At 45.3% G+C, this 14,257-nt stretch overlaps 1 protein-coding gene across 1 annotated transcript; it reads left to right on the forward strand.

The window, feature by feature from the left end:
* The first annotated feature begins 1,520 nt into the window (after positions 1 to 1,520).
* On the forward strand, positions 1,521 to 9,677 carry DEFB123 (defensin beta 123). The gene is made up of 2 exons (XM_028523604.2): positions 1,521 to 1,720; positions 9,424 to 9,677. The coding sequence occupies exons 1-2, from the start codon at positions 1,663 to 1,665 to the stop codon at positions 9,570 to 9,572; spliced, it is 207 nt and encodes a 68-aa protein (XP_028379405.1). The 5' UTR covers positions 1,521 to 1,662; the 3' UTR covers positions 9,573 to 9,677.
* The last annotated feature ends 4,580 nt before the right edge of the window (positions 9,678 to 14,257 follow it).

A 14,257-nucleotide genomic window follows, 5' to 3' on the forward strand; every position in this document is an offset into this window, starting at 1 on the left:
CACTCTCAGCGTATGGACCTGTGTGGTCCCAGCTTAATGTGAGGGCCCTGAGCCAGCCCTGGCCGGTGAGTTCTCTTCCTCTCACCTCCAGACCATCCAAACACCAAGTTTGCAGGTGCCCCAGGGCAAAAGCAGTTTCAGGGTTCCACCTGCCCTTCTGGGCTCCCATTTTCCCTTCAGTGTCAATGGGCTCTCTTCGACAATTGCCAGCCCCACTGAGCCATGACCCCAGGCCAGGACCCGACCACTAAACACTTCTCTGTGAAGTCTTATAGAGACACCAGCCTTTCAGACTTCTAAGTCAGGCACCTCAGCAACCCCACCACAGCCCTGGATATACCTCTACCCTCCCAGCTCTTTCACAAGTGAATGGAGTCTAAATCTCATCATAAAGTCCTTAGTCCTTAGTACTGATCATGGCTTCTCTGATTGAGCCCTAACTAACACATGTTTGAAAAAATGAGCCTCCCTCAGGAAAATGAATGACCCAATACGGGTGGATGTCTGGGCCTGGGGCCCTGGGTTCCTTCCTAGCTGCTGTCCTTCTTCATCCTGAAGGTTTTAGAAAGGATTGTTGACACTTAGGGACCTCAGTCTTTCACTTACCACTCTGTCTTCAACCCCCTCCATGCATTATCTGCACCTACAGAGACTCGCTCAATGTTATTTTGTCTCGTAAATCCTAATGCTTTTATACCCTTGACCTCTGAATCAAGTAGGGTCCGGTCAGGAAGTGGAAGCCACACAGGACACTTAATATACAAAACAGGTTACACTGTTGTTGGAAAACTGAAAGAGCAAAAAAAGGACCCTGAGGAAACAGAAATTTATAACTGCAGAAGGGGTCTACCGCCTTCGGGCGGTAGGCAATAGATTTTCCAAACCTGAGTTCAGAGACACCCCAAACAGCTGGTTCTTGGATCTCTGAGAAGGGGCGCCGTGGTCCGGTGCCCAGAAGGCGCGACCCTGAGGGTACGTCTGTCTGGCGCAGGGTTAGTACCCGGACGGCAGGGGGCTGTGGCGGCTGGTATTCTCGGAGGGCACACAGCCAGGCTGGTGCTGGGAGCTTTATCTCGCACCCTTGTTTTCCTTCCAGTTTTAGCTTGTTATGTCACTTTTCTCATTTTCAACACCAACATAAGCCTTTGTCTAGACTTTCCTCTGCCTGGAAAACCACGTTGGTTCATCTGGCTAGTGCTTCGGCATTTACTCTTCAAAACACTGCTCAGTGTACCTTCTCTGTGAAGTCTACACCTACCCCACCCTACCCCACCCTACCCCACCCTACCCCACCCTACCCCACCCTACCCCACCCTACCCCACCGTTGCTCTGGATTCCGCGTACATAGCGCCCCCTTGTGGTCCTTTCGTTTAGAGCTGGGTGGAAGGAGGTGTGAAAATCTTGGACCGAGGATCCTGTTTGTTGCCTGACCTCTCCCGGCTGACCTAAAATGACTAGAGGAGGAGCTCCAGCCGAGGTGCATGGCTGTGCATGTGGATCCAGGGGGTGCGGGGGCTGCGCCCGTCCGCAGCTGAGGGCACGTGTGGGGGGCAGCTGTTCGGATTGGTCAAAGGGAGCGCACGCCAGAGAGGCCAGAGCTCTCCCCCGTTAGCTTTGCCTTCTCGTCGGACTTGCAACTTCACCCTGGGCCGCTTCCAGCCATGAAGCTCCTTTGGGTGATTTTGACTGCACTGCTGCTCTTGTCCCAGCTCACTCCAGGTAACCTGGACCTCTTCAGGGAAGGGACGAGGTTGGGGACAGAGGCCTGATCACGGGATCCCAAGGGTAGGAAGGGCAGGCTGCCAGGCCTCAGGTCACATTTCAGAGCCACGTGGAGAGGACCCTCTCACCAGCAGCAGGTGCCAGATCTTAGGTACCAACTATGACAAGCGGAATTCTGGCCACCCACCCGCTCTCTGCTGGCCCAGGGAGCGTGCCCAGGTGGCCTTGGGCCTGGAGAAAGAATGGGGGAGGTGGGCAAGAGAAGCCGGAAGAGGACAGTAGTGACCCTTTTGCAAAATAGTACCCACCCCAAAATCTAGGCTATATAAAGGTCACAACCACCTTCACAGGAGAGAAAAGCTCCTATTTACTATCGCTGTCTGCATGCCAGACGCTGAGTTGGGAGCCAGGATCACGGGGATAAATGACTTTTACAACCCAGAGTGATGCGAGCTGTGCTAGAGGGGAGGGGAGAGGCTAGGGTGCACATGGTGGGGACCAGCCCAGCCTGAGGGCTAGGGAGCCCTCCCAGAGGGGTACCGGGCATCCTGAAAAGTATGTGGAAGTTAGAAGAGGAAGGGAAAGAGGTGGAAATAGAAAGGGGGTCCCAGGCAGAAATCAGCTTATGCGAAGGTCCAGATGTGGGAGAGACCATGGTGCCTTCAGCCCAACATGGAAGTGAGGGTTAGGGGCTTGGGTTAGGGCGTGGGTCGGAGGGCTGGGGAGGGCTAAAGCTGAGGATGGGCCTGGAATGCGGGCGAGGGAGCCATGGGGAGGCTGAAGCAGAGGAGGACAATAATCAGACTTGCCTGTTCCTCCAGCTCCAGCAGGAGCCACCTGGCCCCTCCCGCTCAACTGCCAGAAGCTTCTGCCCACCCCCAGGCTTTCATCTAACCTTCCCACGGTGTCAGTGTGTGAATTTCCTTAAACAAGCCAACCTCGGCCTTTGTACCTGCCTGTGGGAAATGCCTGAAACCGTGCTCCTGGGGTAGAGAGGAAAGTTAAGTCCCAGAACCAGGGTTAGAAAATGCTCCAGCATCTTCCAACTCTGTGATCCCCCCTCCCCCCCGCCTTCCCCCGCCGCAAGCAGCTAGGCTGCTCAGAGTTTCAATCTCCTCATTCCTCAAACTGCTACAGCCATAACTGGTTGAGAGGAAAACAAAGAACACACTGAAATATTGGTGTGCAAAAACAATGTAGCTTCTCTATTTTGTAGAACTTATCTGAATTTTCCCAGGACTTTCATCCTGCTGCAGATGGGACATAGGAACTGTGGGTAAACTCAGCAGTTAAATAGTCATCTTTCCCGGTTTAAAATGGTCACCAAGGTCATTCTGTCTCTTTTGAATAAATATTCAGCCTTTTGGCATTTCCCTTTTGTCACGCTCCTCTTCTCCTTCCAGGATAGCAGCTGGGTTTAAGAGAAAGTAACTTGATATATCAAAATTTCATTGATGGATTCATTCAGTAAATGTGGTTGAATGGATTTCACGTTCCAGGCTCTGGGATAGGTGCGGGAGGTAGAGCAGTGAACACATCAGAACAACATAAGCAAAATCTCTGTCCTCTTGGAGCTTACATCCTATTGAAGGAGATAGAAAAAGTTAAAATAAATGACACATATGCAATGCCATATGATGAATATAATGAGCAGAATAGACAGGAGAAGGGGATAGCATATATGGGGGGTAGATGTGCCATTTTAAAGATGTGCTCACAAATGGTTCATTGTGATCTGAGGGATGATAGGGGGTGAGCCACGTGGACTTGTGGGGAAGAACATTCAAGCTGGTGGAAACATCAGGTGCAAAGGCCCTGGGGCAGGAGCATAAGGAAGTGGGATAGAGTCCTGCGCTGGACCTTTACTAGCTTTCGGGACAATGTGCCTCATTGTATCAATAGGTGGTCAGTGAGTGTCCTGCTGGCACTTGCTACTTGGATCCCACGGCTAATAAAATCTCAATTCTTGTTGAGAGCTCCACTGACAGGCTTTTTTCTCAGCCAAATCTTCCATCCAGCCCTTAGATTTAGGCTCTTCACACACCCTCCCACTGTCTTACGCATGGGGGTCTACCCTCGGCAAGTCCCTCTGGCCCTTAGCTTCGCACTGGTTTTCCCACCTCCCTGAAGAGATGCGGGGAACTCAGGGAACTTCTGGATCTATTGTATGCCACAGGAGGGCAGAGGGAGATGCTCAGCCATTCCTCAGTCATTTCTTTTTTTTTTTCCTAATTATTATTATTTGTTTTATCCTCACCTGAGGATATTTTTTCAGTTCTTCTAGAGAGAGGAAGGGGTGGGGAGACAGAGAGAGGGAAACATTGATGTAACCGGAAAACATTGATTGGTTGCCTCTGGTAGGCTCTCTGACTGAGGATTGAACCTGCAACTAGGCATGTGCCCTGACTGGGAATCAAACCTGCAGCCCATCAGTGTCTGAGATGCCGCTCCAACCAACTGAGCCACACTGACCAGGGCCCCTCGGCCATTTCCAATCCTTCTCCAGGTGGCACCATGGTGTGCCGTGTCCTGTTTATTAGCAATTGCTGGGCTACACTTTAAGGGACAAGGGGTAAAATGATGGCAGTTTGTCCAGACCTACCTGGGTGTTTGTAGCAAAAGACTCTCTTTCCCCTGCTTTTCTCACATTAGTTATCCCTATGTCCTAGGTCGACCAGCAGGCCAAGAGTGGGTAAGGGGTGGAAAGCCTTGGCTCCTAGTTTGCTGGTGGGTCCACCATCAGCCTGGTTGGCCAAGGTGAGGTGTGAGGTTCCAGTGGAGCCTCAGGCCTGCAGCTGCAGCTGTCGCTGCAGGAAGTGGATTTAAGTGCCCAGTTTCCCCCAGGGAGAGCGTTTCCTTCCTACTTTCTGCTGGGTGTGATGGTGGTAACAGAGATTGAATGGATGTTTCTTGAGTCTTACCTGAATCTATCAGGCTCACCTGATAATAGGTAAAGGAGCTCTTTGAAATTGGAAATCCTGACTCTTCTTGGTAAATTTTGGTTCTTAAAAATTGTCTTGCTTAAAACTACTCAGCTCATTTAAACTGAGCAATGAGTTTGTCATTCTAACTGTTCTTTCCCATTTCCCGAAAGCCCAGAAACAGTCCAATTCTGGTTTTTGGCAACCAAAATTAAAGGGAAATAAAATATATGTTACGTTAATACTTTGAAAATATTAAATTTAGGTTAACTGTGGAAGTTCCGGACATATATGTGGAGCCCAAGAACCCAGAAGGTGTTAGGCTTGGTGGGGCATGTCACCTGCTTTTCCATTACACCTCCTTGCCCGGAGCACCCAGAGTTCCTCCCTTATAACACTCATCATAACTCTAGTCAGCCGAATATCTGGGGAGCTATTTCCTTAACAGCTGTTTCTCCCCCTCTCCACCCCCCCACCCACCAGACTGGAAATTCTCTGAGGGCAGTCTCTCCCTCTAACTTGTTCCTAGTTGTGTCTCCAGTATAACTATAGTCTCAATCTATTCGGGTATTTCTCTAGGATAGACACCTAGAATGAAAATTGCTAGGTAAATTCTGTGCTCAATTTTAAAATGTGTGAATCAGTGCTACGTAGCCTCCAATGTGGCCACACAAGGTGTATGAGGTCATCTCTCCTGTCACTCTCACCCACAATTCATGTTGATACTCTTGAATTTAAAATCGAGATTTTATTGTTAAACAGTGAGAGGGCTTTCTTTTGTTTTTGTTTTTGGTGGGGTTTTTTTTTTGTAAAATAAAATGCATCATTACAGATTATGAAAATCCCATAAAACAAATGCACAGCTTAATAAACTGTTATAAAGCACATAACCTTGTAACCATCAACAAGGTCGATAAATAGAACACTGATGGTCACCAAAAAGCAAAAACCCCACCTACCCCCATCACAGCTGTCTCCTTCCCCCAAATTAAGCACTATCTTGACTTCCATAGCAGTCAATTCTTTGCATTTCTTTATAGTCTCATTGCTAAGGATGCATCCACAGACACCCGATTTTTGCCATGTCCTCTTTTCAAATCTGACATCCCTTAAGATTTTTTAATTTATCGGTTACATCTTCATCCCTTTCTTGTCTTCATAATTTATCTGGTTTTCTGGTGTGACAAGATATTCTAGGATCATCTTGTACAGTCCTCGCCACAGATCTTGAAAGCCATTTTTTTAAGAAGCTGATTTTTTTCTCCAGCAGGAAAGTGGTATTTCAAGACTGTGATCTAGTTGCTAGAGATAGTCAACACTCCTAAATGGGTCCTTTCCTCATCCTTCAGTAGTCAGAGCTAGGAGGGAAAATCAATACATTTAAGTGTCTGTAAAATAACTCATGAGTTCATTTGATACTTTCTATTGGACTACAAGGTCTGTACCTTAAATATTCCACGTTCCTTCTATATTTTCCCTTGTCCACACCACCATTCTCAGGTACGCTGTGCACTCCGGCATTTTCAAGTCATCTTTCATTGAAAGAACTTCTCCTTAAATTACAGTTTGAGTATTTTTCTGGTATCTTGCTCTGTGTTTTCCTCCTCTGGGCATCTTCTTGTCTCTGTGTCGAATCTCCTTTGCCAACTTCAGTATTTGTCACTTTTGATTGAATTTTTCTCTTATTATTTCTTTTTTGATCGGTTTTACTGAGTTAAAAAATTATGTGAAACAAATGCCCACATTTTAAGCAAACAATATGAGCTCCAACCAATGTGTACATTTGTGTAACCAGCACCACAATCCATATAATTCATTTCTGTCACCCCAAAAAGGACACCCCGTGTCCCTTTGCAATCAGTCACCTCCCCTTGCCCCCAGCCCCCAGCAACCACTAATCTCTATGCTGTCACTTGAGTTTGGCCTTTTCTAGGATTAGGAAAGGCAAACAACAATTGTTTTTTAGCCACAGTAAATCTGTTGCTTTCTAGCAAGGCAAAGCATCTAGTCATTCCCAGAAAAGGCAGACAGTAAGTGGTAAGGAAATATTCAAATGCTTGAGATTTAGGGGGATGGTGTTTTTTCCCATGTGCCTCCCTCACTGTTTCCCAGAGTAATTAAAGTGGCTGTGGGACAAACACTGGAACTAGCCTCAGGGTTCCATTAAAGCTTCTCCAGCGATGTTTTCTTAGAATAGTTTTCTAAGTTTTCTTCACCGTGAAGGGTCGGATTTCTCACAAAGCTCCTTTTCAGACAGCCCAGAATTAACCAAGGGTCTTCACAGCACATCTGATTGAAGTAAACACCCCACTCTCCCTCCACATAGTCTTTCAGAGTCTAGTGCTTATGATTACAGTTTGCTCAAGCTTCCAAAGAAGTTTTTAAAGGTAATTTTAAAAAAAAAAGCAAACCCTTGGCTCTCACAGCTATATAAAAGTGAACATGGGTAAAGATTTTATTAACTCATAATGAGAGTACAAGGCAGATCTTACAGCTGGGTCAAAGCACAAATGTATCTATAGAGGAAAGGAATGTTGCGATGAATTTACAAACAGATTTTTAAAAACCAGCTCCCCGCCCCACGCTGAAGGGGAGGACGTCTACAGAACCTCTGAGAAGCACAGCATACTGGCATAGATGTAGAAAGTCCGTATTTCGCATTACTATCATTTATTCACAGTCCATGAAGTTGTAAACTAACTCCCACATAATCAAAATCGTATAACTCTGGAGGCTGTAATGTATCTAGACCAGGGAGGGACTCGTACCACGGTTGGCAGTTAGTGACATTTGGGCTGGGTACGTCTTCGTTGTGGCTGTCCTGTGCATGGAGGGATGTTTAGGAGAACGGGGGCCTCCACCCAGTCATTGCAGGAGCGCCCCCTCCACCAGTTGCGACACCTAAAACTGCCTCCTGATATTTCATAGCCAAACATCCCCGGGGATCAAGCTCGCCCCAGATGAGAGCACTGCTCCAGACGACACATAGTTTTCCACTGAGCACAAATACTGGTCCAAAGATAATCGCAAAGGAAACTTATCCCTGATCACACAATAAACCTGGCCTAAATCTCTAGCAGAAAGAAGGAAACAAAGAGCAAATGACCAGTTACTGAAATAAAGAATGGCCACGGCACCGAACTGTCTGAAGAAGATAGTTTAGCCAAGACAAAGAGCGGTTCCAGTCCTTGTTCAGCTAAAGGACGTCAGGGAGCGCCTGCAATCCCGACTCTGCACAGGCCTGGGGTTTTCACAGAACAGAGAGGGATAATGTCATTGTTTGGCCCACGTAGCAGATTTCACCTTTAACTGTAGCAAGACTTGTTGGAATAGTTGGGGACTGTTCCAGACTTCTGTGCTTCTTGGCCGATGCTGTTGGTGCAATCCCACCCCCAAAATTGTCAGAACAGTTCTTTCAAAAGCTGTTTCTGCAAACTTTGTAGGTCGTCGGTTAGTCAAGATTCCGGGACAGGAAAAGAATCAAAAACAGTATGGATGGGTTGTTCCCTGGGGCTGGGGGGAGGGGGAATGGGAAGTTAGTGTTTAATGGGCACAGAGTCCCAGTTTTACAAGATGAAAAAAGTTATGGGGGTGCATGGTGGTGGTGGGTGCAAAACAGCGTGAATGTATTTAATACCACTGAACAGTCCACTTAAAAATGGTTAAGATGGTAAATTTTATGTTAAGTGTATTTTACTACAGTTTAAAAAAGAAGAACCTTAAGTACAGCCACCTTCTTGAGGGACCTTGGGGGGAAAAATAAATAAAAATAAAGTGATGAAGAGTGATGGAATGTTAACAAAAAACCAAAAACTTTTCAAAAAACAATATGGTCCTGACTGGTGTGGCTCAGTTGGTTGGGCATCCTCCCACAAAGCAAAGGGTTGCGGGTTCAATGGTTCGATTCCCAGTCAAGGCAGATGCCTCGGTTGCAGCCCTGGCCCCTGGTTGGGGCGTGTGTGAGAGTCAACCGATCAATATTTCTCTCACACATTGATGCTTCTCTCCTTTCTTCCTCCCTTTCCTCCTCTCTCTCTAAAAAAATAAATAAATAAAATATTTTAAAAAATAACATGAATGAACCTTAAAAACATCATGCTAAGTGAAAGAAGACCCAAAAGGTCACATATTTTATTATATGATTTCATTGGCATAAAATATCCAGAGTAGGCCAATCTAGAGAAAGGAGAGCAAATTGGTGGCTGCCCAGGGCTGGGGGTGGGGGGTGGGAATGAGAATACAGGGGGGCAGGGTCTCTGTTTGGAATGGTTTTGAAGGTTCTGGAACTAGATGGTGATGATGGTCGTGCAACATTGTGAATGTTCTTTTTTTTAAAAAAAGATTTTATTTATTTATTTTTAGAGAGGGAAGGGAGGGAGATAGAGAGAGAGAGAGAGAAACATCAATGTGCAGTTGCTGGGGGTTATGGCCTGCAACCCAGGCATGTACCCTGGCTGGGAATCGAACCCGTGACACTTTGGTTCACAGCCTGCCCTCAATCCATTGAGCTACGCCAGCCAGGGTGTGAATGTTCTTAATGCCTCTGAACTGTATGCTCTAAAATGCTTAAACTGGTAAATTTTATATTATTTGCATTTTACCACAATTTCTTTAAAAAGAGGGGAAGAAAAAAAAGAAAGGAGGTCAGGGAAGAGAGGCCAGGGAAACGGAGGGTCCTGTATCACACCTGTTGTAATCCTTTGCTAGACCTTTCAAATGCAGAACCTGCCTCTCCTCATGACTGACCTGTCTCCACTCTGCTGTCTTTTTTTGTGTCAGGTGGCACCCAAAAATGCTGGAATCTTCATGGGAAATGCCGCCGCACGTGCTCCAAGAAGGAAAAGATGTATGTTTACTGCACAAATAGTAAACCATGCTGTGTGAAGTTCAAGTTCCAGCCGAAAATACAAAGGCCATGGTCACTCTGAGTTCTGTGAGGCCTGAAGCCGTAATAAAAATGCAGATGAAGCTATTCTGCGACTGACCCACCCCCCCTAGGATCCCTGAGATCAATAAACACCTCTGGCCCTGAACCAGTGCAGCTTGGTCGTTAGAGCATTATCATGTGGCGGTGGGGTTTGGGTCGGTTCCTGGTTGGGGCACATGCCTGGGTTGCAGGTTCAATCCCTGGTCTGGGCAAGTGTGAGAGGCAGCAAATCGATGCTTCTCTCTCACATCGATGTTTCTCTCTCTCCCTTCCTCTCTCTGTAAAAGCAATGAAAAACATGTCTTCGAGTGAAGATAAAAAAAGAAAAAAATTAAAATAATAAGCCCTGACTGGTGTGACCCAGTTGTGTGTCCTCTGGCAAGGTGAAAGGTCGCAGGTTCAATTACAGGTCAGGGCACATGCCTGGGTTGCAGTCCCCTCCCTGGTTGGGGTGGGTAAGAGAGGCAACTGATGTTTCTCACATCGATGTTTCTCTCCCTTTCTCTCTCCCTTCCCCTCTCTCTAAAAAATAAATTTAAAAAATATTTTTAAAAAATAAATAATAAAGCCCTGGCTGGCGTAGCTCAGTGGATTGAGCGTGGGCTGTGAACCAAAGTGTCGCAGGTTCGATTCCCAGTCAGGGTACATTCCTGGGTTGCAGGCCATGACCCCCAGCAACCACACATTGATGTTTCTCTCTCTCTCTCTTTCTCCCTCCCTTCCCTCTCTAAAATAAATAAATAAATAAATAAATAAATAAATAAAACCTTTTTAAAAATAAATAAATAGATAGATAGATAATAATATAAGCACCTCTAGCTGATTCCCCTGTTAGCCTGTCACTGTACCCCTCCCTCCCACCCCAGTTCCCTGGAGGTCCCCTCTGAGATGGTTGGCAAAGTCAAAACTATTTTCATAATAAAAATAAAACCTTGTTCACCTCTTTCAATCTCACTCACACGTGTGCAGTGGGATTTTCAGGACTCTGCATGACGCATGCTGATACCATTGTTCTGGCAGCCAGTGAAAGGTATGCTTATGCGTTCTTATGTTTCTGGGATTTTTTAAGGTAGGTGGCTCGCAGGGGCGTCCAACCTGCGGCCCACGGGCCACGTGCAGCCCAGGATGGCTGTGTATGTGGCCTGACACAAAATCATAAATTTATTTAAAACGTTATGAGATTTTTTTGTGATCACGCGTCGCAATGTATTTAATGTGTGGCCTAGACAACTCTTCCTCTTCCAGTGCAGCCCAGAGACGCCAAGAGCTTGGTCACCCCTGGCTTAAAGTATATGTGTGTTCACTTGCAGGGATTAACTCAGGTTGTTCCCAGTAATTCTACTGTGCTCTTATTAGCTGTCTTTAGTTACATTGTTAATCTCTGTACCTTCATTACCATCAAACAAATTATTACTCTGGAATTTTAAAATTTACCTCGTATCTATCTGACACACCACAAGAACTAGGAGCGTTTTGTTGTCTAGGTTTGCAGAGGTGTGTTAACAACCAGCACCAGCTAACAGAGGGAAGAGGGTATGCTCTCCCTGAGTGAAAATAATAATTATTCTACTCTCTACAGTTCTTTCAAATACAATGTCTAGCACACACGAATGAAAGACATGCACAGAAGGTAAATGTTGTTAAAAGACATCAGTTGGATTCCCAGCCAGGGCACATGCCTGGGTTGCAGGCCACGGCCCCCAGCAACCGCACATTGATGTTTCTCTCTCTCTTTCTCCCTCCCTTCCCTCTCTAAAAATAAATAAATAAATCTTTAAATAAAAAAAGACATCAATCGCAGACTCAAGAAGCTTAGAGAACTGTAAGCAGGGTAAACAAAAAGAAAATAAAATCGAAGTACAGCTAATTCAGACTGCTGACAGACAAAAGAAACAGTGTGTCCCAACGCCTGTGACTATTCCACACGAGACATGTTCAAAAACTGTGTGGGGAAAATGAGAAGCCCTGATCAAGAGACAATAAAGAAGGCCTGAACTAACAAAGATACATACCATGTTCATGAATTAGAAGGCTCAATATTTTAAAGGTGTCCATTTTATACCATTTGTTTGTGGGGTTCAGTGAAATTCCAACCAAAATCCTCACAAAATTTTCTCCCAGAATTTGATCAAAATTGTGCATATACTAACAAATACTTTGTTAGGGACATAGACATAGATGACAAAATTATCAATAAAGCGCGAATTTAGGCTAATGGCTAACTTTAAAAATATAGGAATTGGAAGAAGTAGTGTTGATGTTCTATTTCTTTATCTGGATGGTAGAATTAGAGATATTTGTTGTTTTATTGTCTTTTATACTTTATATTTTTTAAGTATCTTTGCCTTCTCAGTATATAAAGATCAAATAAAAAAAAAGATGAAAGTTATGAACAATAAATGCCTTAAGAATTGTGAGACCAGGAAAAATGAAAAAGCTAAATCTGTCAAAAAGGCCTAGAAAAGAAAATATTTGAAAATTACATGTCTTACACAGGATATTTTCTTCAAAATAGGTAAAGACTCTCAAAATGCAATAAAACAAATAACTAAACAAACGACCCGGTAACAACATGAGCAAAAAGCGTCGCACTGACACGTCACCTAAAAAGCTCCAAATGTGGCAAATAAAAACATGAGACTGTATCAATGTTAGAGAAATGCAAATTAAAATTATAGTCAAATACTACTGCGCTCATATTAGAGTATCTAAGTTAAAACAATGAACCGTGACAATTGCTGATGAGGAACAATTGGTGATGGAACTCGCACACGTTGCGGGCGGGAACGTGAAGTAGTGCAGCCGCTTGGAAACAAGGGGGCAGTCTCTGAGAGAGTTTAACCTGCCCTGTGCTCTAACCACAACCTCGCTCTGACGTCTGCACCACGACGAACCCATTGGAGGACACATTCCTCAGAACGCATCCCCGTTCTTAAGTGATGCATGACTATTGTGAAGCTAAGGATTCGTTTACCATGTCTTAGGTCTACTGAACCATAGTAAAAAATATATTCATTTGTTCCTTCAGTCATAAATGAATTTATATCGGTCATCTATTATGTGCTAGGCACCATGTTTTTCCCTAGTCACACAATGTTAAATGAAGCCAACATGGGCGTTGCCACCGTGGAGTCTACAGACTGTGGAGGAAAAAGCATTAAACAAGAAATAATTTCATGATGTGAAAAGGCTATGAAGAGTATGGTAATTCAGAACAAGGGTGGGGGTGATGAGAGAGGTAGATCTCCAAGAGCTATCAGGATAACCCTCTGTGAGGAGGTGGCATTTGACCTGGGATTGTAGGATGATGACTCAGGTTTGCAAAGAGTTGAGAGGGAGTTTGCAAATATTCCAGGTAGCATGTGTATAGGCTTTTTGAGAGAAGGAAGACCTGTTCCAGAGACTGAATGGTGTGCGGCTCAGCCTGGTGTGCACAGGGGGAGACCCAGGATGAGCTTTGCAAGGCAGCGAGTGTGGTAGACCCACAGCACTTTGGGTTTGGGATTTAAACATTTCATACTTCATGCATTACAGTAGAGGACTGTCTGCCTTACCTCTGATGGCTTGTATTTACTCATAGCTTCTGCTTCCTCAAATTATACTTCACTCCACCCCTCCTCCCACCACCCACCCCGTCTTCAACCTTGACTTTTACTAGGGCAACTTTTCAGGTTCAACTCCAGTTATGAACTACTTTATTCTATTTCCCAGTTCAGATCCTCATAACAGAGAATCATATCGGTCAAGTTCAACATTTTATGCCAAGCCATCTGTGTGTAGGTCGCCGGCCAACCTATAGGATTAGCTTGGTTTGGAGAAGTGCCCACCCTTTTCCAATCAACTGTGTCTGGGGCATAGGGAAGAGGGGGTTCTGGGGTGCATATACCTGTCGTTTCAGCCATGGCCATTGGCAGGGCTGGAAGACTGTAAACGGAAGGGACGTGCACAGTGTCCCGTGTATTCACTTTTCCGTGTATCCTTGCCACGAACTTCCGTAGGAAGAAGCGTGTCTGCTCCTCACCTCGGGACACCCTGAGGCCCTATGCCTAGAGGGAAGGGAACCTCAATAAAGCCTGGACCCTCTTGGTGGAATTCTGAGGAAGGGCACAGCCCCTCCTCTCTCCATCTCCTCACGAGGTCCCACAAATCTGTTGGTGAGAGTTTGACATTCACTGGGTCCTACTGGACCCAGCGCTTCCTTTTCATAGCAAATATTTTAATGCCCCCTTTTGGTCTCAAAATAAGATTCATAAATATTGTAACCTATCTACTCACATAATTTCAAGAAAAACTAAATTAAAAGCTAACTATAATAGAAGGGAGAAAATAAACTTTTATAGTAATATTTGTTTTGACAGGTAAGTCCACCGAAAGACCGAATGAATAGTGAAATCTCACACGCAGCACGAGAGTGACAGCTTCCACACGCAGGCTTGAGAGGGTGTGCTGTGTGCGCAAGTTAGGGGTCACCCGGACTGTTCGCTGTGTCCTGACTTTCCAAACTGGTGGGCATCTTGGGGTACGTTCTAACCAGAACAAAGTATAATCACCCCTGGATTTACAGTTTCACTTCAGGAAAATTCAATGTGCAACAAATACTTGCAAAATAGCCTTAGATTCTGGCGCTCAGAATTATAAATGGGTTTCTCACCTACATAATTGTCTCGCAAGACAATTGAATCTTGT

The sequence above is a fragment of the Phyllostomus discolor genome, chromosome 9, assembly GCF_004126475.2.
Source record: "Phyllostomus discolor isolate MPI-MPIP mPhyDis1 chromosome 9, mPhyDis1.pri.v3, whole genome shotgun sequence".
NCBI classification, from domain to species: Eukaryota; Metazoa; Chordata; class Mammalia; order Chiroptera; family Phyllostomidae; genus Phyllostomus; species Phyllostomus discolor.

What these genes read in the sequence shown, in the direction of transcription:
- DEFB123 (XM_028523604.2), top strand. Translation starts at nt 1,663, where the DNA reads ATGAAGCTCCTTTGGGTGATTTTGACTGCACTGCTGCTCTTGTCCCAG. An exon ending in CTTGTCCCAGCTCACTCCAG is followed by an intron (nt 1,721 to 9,423) that starts GTAACCTGGACC and finishes TTTTTGTGTCAG; the next exon opens with GTGGCACCCAAAAATGCTGG.